Source organism: Tiliqua scincoides, chromosome 6 (assembly GCF_035046505.1).
Source record: "Tiliqua scincoides isolate rTilSci1 chromosome 6, rTilSci1.hap2, whole genome shotgun sequence".
Taxonomy (NCBI): Eukaryota; Metazoa; Chordata; class Lepidosauria; order Squamata; family Scincidae; genus Tiliqua; species Tiliqua scincoides.
In genome coordinates, this window is record NC_089826.1 from 45,767,841 (window position 1) to 45,773,501 (window position 5,661).

The window sequence follows — 5,661 nt, forward strand, 5'->3', positions numbered from 1 at the left end:
CTACACATCAAGGAACAAGGGCTTTTTGCTCTACTTAGCCTCACTTTCTTCCCCTCTGAGCAGGGTGACCAGATATCAGAACTACAAAAGACAAGGAACCCCAAAATGTAGGACATCCAGGACAAATGCAGGGCATTACAAAATAAAAGCTAAAAACACTTGTCTATTCAGTTCATGTGGTTAATGTGAACACTATATTGCTTATTATTAAATTTAAAACCAAATTGCATACACAGGAGTGCGCCACTGAACAACCATTTGCTTAATGACGGACTGCATATACAATAGTGGTCAAAATATAATAAAGATGCTCTCAATAAAGCAATCACATCTCCCATAGCCTGCAGAAGAGTGTCCATTTACCTCACAGAGAAGCTCTTAATGCAAAGAAGAGGCAGTCTAGCCCCAGTAACCTGTGCAGCCAGTCAGTGTCTGGCAGGGAGTGTCTGTTTACACAATAAAGGCAACAGATTGGACTGAATGTTCACTTAATGACCTAATCACATAACAACATGGATAGGAGAATGTATCCTTGTCATTAAGTGGCACACGCCTGTACAAGAAGGTTGTGTGCTGCCTGCAGGAAGCTGCCCACAGGGAAAAAGAGGACATTTAAGTTCTTTCCCAGGACAGGAGGTGGCCTTAGACCTGGAAGATCCTGGTTCAAATCACCCCCTCAGTCATGAAGCTTTGTGGGTGACCTTGGGCCAGTCACTTTCTCTGAGTCTCACCTACTCCATGGGGTTCTTGTGAGGACAAAAGGAGAGGAGCAGCTGTGTAAACTGCCCGAAGCTCTATGGAGGGAGGGAGGTATCAAAATGTGATAGATAGATAGATAGATAGATAGATAGATAGATAGATAGATAGATAGATAGATAGATAGATAGATAGATAAGGAAAAAGAGGCCATTGGTCACCCTGCCTAGGAGCCTTGTCCACTCCCAGCGCCCGTTACCTGGAGAAGACAGAAGCCTGTCCCGGAGTGTTCAGCCACGCTGGCATTGTAGACCTGGTGCTGGAAGACGGGCTCGTTGTCGTTGGCGTCCTCGACGCTGACGGTGACTTGGCAGGAGGCGAGCAGGGGCGGCTCTCCCAGGTCCCGGGCCTCCACCAGGAGCTCGAGGGCGGCGTCGCGCTCGCGGTCCAGGGCGGCCCGAGTGGTGAGGACTCCGCTGAGCGGGTCGAGGTGGAAGAGGGCGGCGGCGGGGTGCGGGGCGAGCGCGTAGCGCACCTGGGCGTTGGGTGAGCCAGGCTCGTCGGCGTCGGAGGCGCTGAGGCGCAGCACGACGGTGCCGGGCGCGGCAGCCTCGAAGACGGCGGCGCTGTAGCGCGGCTGGGCGAAGGCGGGCGGCTGGTCGTTGAGGTCGGCCACGCGGAGCCGCAGCGCCAGCTGCGAGGAGAGCGGCGGCGTGCCGGCGTCGACGGCCACCAGGAGGAGCTCGTAGGCGGCGCGGCGCTCGCGGTCCAGCGGGCCCTGCACGCAGAGGAAGAAGACGCCGCCGTCGCCGTCGGAGGGCCGCAGGGCGAAGGCGCCGTCGCCGCCCTGCAGGCTCAGCGCCACCGGCCCGCCGCCGTCGCCGTCGGGGTCGGACACGGACACGCGGGCCACGTAGTCGCCCGGCCGCGCGCCCTCGGAGACGCCGCCGCCGGGCTCGGCCAGCAGCAGCAGGCGGATGGCGGGCGGGTTGTCGTTCACGTCCAGCACCTCCACCGCCACCAGCGCCGTGGCCGTCTCCGGCTGCGCGCCGCCGTCGCGCGCCTCGACGGCCAGGCGGTGCAGGGCGCGGGCCTCGCGGTCCAGCGGGCGCAGCAGGCGCAGCAGCCCGCTGCGCTCGTCCACGCCGAAGAAGGCGGCGGCCGCCGGGTCGCCCTGTCGCCGGCCCAGCCCGTAGCGCACCTCCCCGTTGGCGCCGGCGTCGGGGTCGGCGGCGGCCAGGCGCAGCACGGCGCTGCCCACGGGCGCGTCCTCCCGCAGCCGCGCGCGGTACTCGCTCTGCCCGAAGGCGGGCGCGTTGTCGTTCTCGTCCAGCACGCGCACCTCCACGCGCAGCCGGCCGCTCCGCCGCGGGCTGCCGCCGTCCCAGGCCTCCAGCAGCAGCGCGTGCGCCTCCGCCCGCTCGCGGTCCAGCCGCCGCAGCAGCAGCAGGTCCAGGCTGTCCGGGGGGCTCCCGTAGCGCAGGCGGAACAGCGGCTCGCCGTCCTCGGCCGCGCCGTCCAGCAGCGTGTAGCCCTGCGTGGAGAAGGCGCCCGCGTCCGGGTCGCGCGCGGCCGGCAGGCGGAAGGCGCTGCCCGGGGGGCTCAGCTCGGACACGTCGAGGCGCACCCGCTCGCGGGGGAAGCGCGGCGCGTGGTCGTTCACGTCGGCCACCGAGATCTCCACCTGCACCATCTCCCCGCGCAGCGTGGCCGCCACGAAGCTGTAGCGCCCGCGGCGCTCGCGGTCCAGCACCCGCGCCGTGCGGATGATGCCCGTGCCCGTGTGCACGTGGAAGTCCGCCAGCACCGCCGACTCGTCCCTGCCGCCGCCCTCCGACAGGAAGAAGCCGCCCGGGTGCGCCTCCCCCGGGGGCAGACCCGCGCTGATGTCCCCCACCAGGGTGTCCGGGGGCAGCCCCTCGTCCACCGACAGGCTCAGGTTGTACACCTGCCCCGAGCAGCCTCCAGCCAGGCACAGCCACAGCCACAGCGGGATCCAACGCTCCCCGGGCCCCCGGCGGCTCCTCGCCCCCCGGGCCACGGGCCGGGGCTCCATGCTCCTCTCAGAGCCCAAGCCAATGCATGGTCTGTTCAGAGGTAACTCCCATGACTGTCAATCGGGCTGACTCCCAGGAAAGTGTGGGCAGGAGTGTAGCCTCAGAGCCCAATCCTATGCCTATCTACTCAGATGTAAATCCCATGTTGTTCAATGGGCTTACTCCCAGGAAGGTGTGGACAGGATGGTAGCCTCACAGTCCAATCCGATGCATGTCTACTCAGGAGTAAATACAATTATAGTCAATGGGGCTTACTGCTAGGAAAGTGTGGATAGGATGGCAGCCTCAGAGCCCAAGCGATGCATGCCTACTCAGAAGTAAGTACAATTAGAGTCAATGGGGCTTACTCCCAGGAAAGTGTGGCTAGGATTGGTCTCGGTCCGTCCGCCTCCTCTGCAAGCTGGGCTCTCTGGTGTGCGGAGAGATCCGTGGCCAGCCTGCCTGCAGCTAAGCCGGGTCGCAGTGCCACAATCAGCCTCTCCTCCTCCTCGGCGTGCTTGGGCTCCGCCGCCTCCCGCAGGCAGCTCTGCTCGGAACCGGGCGCATCCTCGGCTGTATGTCCGGCAGGGAGGGAAGCTCCGGCCCCCCCAGCCACGCTCGTCAAAGCTGCGGCTGCAAAGAAGCGTCGGGGTCGCTAAGAGAGCGCCGCTCCCTGCCTGGCGCTCAGGCTGCAGCCACCGCTGCTCTGTTGCTGCTCAGGCTGCTCCCCTCCGAGCTGTTAACACACACCCCTCCCCGTGTGACAGCAGCAGCAGACAAGAGCACACTCCCTTCCTGGGAGAGCCGGCTGCAGCAGGGGGGCTGTCCCCCGGTAACCTGGCAGGGAGCAGCTTGAGCATGCAAGCCCAGGTTAAGCCGCTTCTGCCCAGCGTTGCACAAACGCAACAGAGATCAAATGTGTACACCTGTGGGCTGGGCAGAAAATAAGCCAGCCAGTCGCTTGCAGAGCAGTGCTTCTGAATAGGAAGGAAGCAGCCAGGGGTCTGTTAGTCGCTCCTGAGCCTATTATGACCTTATGGATTAAATAGGGCCTTTAGAAAATTGGGGCATGCGACCATAAGCAATACTGATGCACTTGTGCAGAGGGCCAGAAAGTGACAGCCCAAGCCTACACATGCCTACTCAGAAGTAAGTCCCATGATAATCAATAGGGCTTGCTCCCAAGTAAGTGTGGATAGAATTGCAGCCTAAGAACCCAATCCTATGCATGCCTACTCAGAAATAAGTCCCATTATAGTCAATAGGGTTTGCTCCCAGGCAAGTGTGGACAGAATTGCAGCCTAAGAACCCAATTCTATGCATACCTACTTAGAAATAAGTCCCGTTATTGTCAATAGGGCTTGCTCCTTATTAAGGCTGGATAGAATTGCAGCTGTAAGTCATTGAAATCAGTGGGTCTTGCTTCTGAGTCCCTAAGATGGTACTGTTTGCTCCACCTTGGCTATTTGTAGTAGTGTTCAAAAATGGGGTTATTTACTCAGAAGTGAGATGATGGTGTTCAATAAGACTAAGGCTGTAATCCTATCTTACTCACCGCAAACAAATACCTCTAGGTAGTTGTGCTTTTTTTATGGCCTGTAACATCTACAGTGCATCTTAAAAGTAGTTTCTGATTTATTTATTCATTTAAAGTAGATTTATCCCACTTTTCCCCTCTAGTCAGTAGGTCTCTAAAGATACATTGCCAATTTAAATAAATAGTAATTGAAATAAATAAAAGCAAAACATGAAAATATTCCAAACAAGAATACAAAAGTATCTCCCGGTTTTGCAACAATGCAATAGTTGTATAGTGAATACTACAATGATTCCAACAGATCGAGAGATACATTTCCCAAAAGTCAGGTGCTGCACAAAACATCAATATAGGATACACCTTATTTTTATATGCAGGAATTGGCCACTGATTGGCCCACAATGCACTGTTCCCATTGGGTAGAATGACTATCAATCATGCCAGGACAAAAACCACCCTAACAAATCAGTACTAAAGGAAACTGCATTATCTGAGGTATCCCTGTATATAATAGCAAGTCCAAAACAAAAACATCTTTAACAGAATTAAGCCAACAAAAAAAGAAACAAAGTTCCAAATGCAACCCTAACTGGTGAGGTTTCAGCCACTTTCTGCATGATGAGATGAAAGGGAGCTGTCCCTGAATTCCACGAGTAGGGAGCACCTCACAGAGAAGGCCCTCTCACTTGTCACCACTAGCCCAGCTTTTCCCTGGCAGTGGAATGTGGAGGAAGGTCCCTTCAGAAGAGCTCAAAGGATGGGCTGTTTTATAAGAGAGAAGACAGTCCTGCAAGTTCTGAAACCCAGTAAACCATAAGACAGAGTAGACAGTTATCACCCAATTGCCCTTCTGAGCTCATGCTACAAACTTTTGGAGAAACTAATCATAAACAGAATTGGCCCTATAATAGATGAACACCTGCATGTAGAACAAGCGGGCTTTTGACAAAATCGTAGCTGTGTTGACCAGGTGCTGAGCTTGACAAGCTACATTGAGGCTGGCTTTCAAGGAGGTTTTAAAACCACAGTTGTATTTATTGACCTAACTGCAGCATATGACACCGTGTGGAGGGAGTATATATAAACTGCTATATAAACTGTGTCACATCATCCCCTGTAAAAATCTGTATCGATTAGTCAACAATATGCTAAGTGACAGATCTTTCCAGATCATAACGGGGAACAATGCAAGCAAGGTAAGAAGGCTAAACAACAGCTTCCCACAAGGCTCTGTAATAGCACCCATGCTGTTTAACCTGTACATCTCGGACTTGCCGGTAACAAGGGGATGTAAATTTGGATATGTCGACGACCTGGCTCTAGCAATGCAGGGAAAAAACATGGAGGTGTTGGATGGCCTCCTCTCGGAAGACCTTAAGATTCTGGGAAAAT

At 56.0% G+C, this 5,661-nt stretch overlaps 1 protein-coding gene across 1 annotated transcript; it reads right to left on the reverse strand.

The window, feature by feature from the left end:
* Nucleotides 1–922: 922 nt before the first annotated feature.
* LOC136656054 (protocadherin-23-like) lies at nt 923–2,752 on the reverse strand. Its single transcript, XM_066632890.1, has one exon. It carries the CDS (start codon nt 2,750–2,752, stop codon nt 923–925), a length of 1,830 nt encoding a protein of 609 aa, XP_066488987.1.
* Nucleotides 2,753–5,661: the final 2,909 nt, after the last annotated feature.

Bases quoted from the DNA above. Each gene is read 5' to 3' on its own strand.
- LOC136656054 (XM_066632890.1), bottom strand. From the start codon at position 2,752: ATGGAGCCCCGGCCCGTGGCCCGGGGGGCGAGGAGCCGCCGGGGGCCC.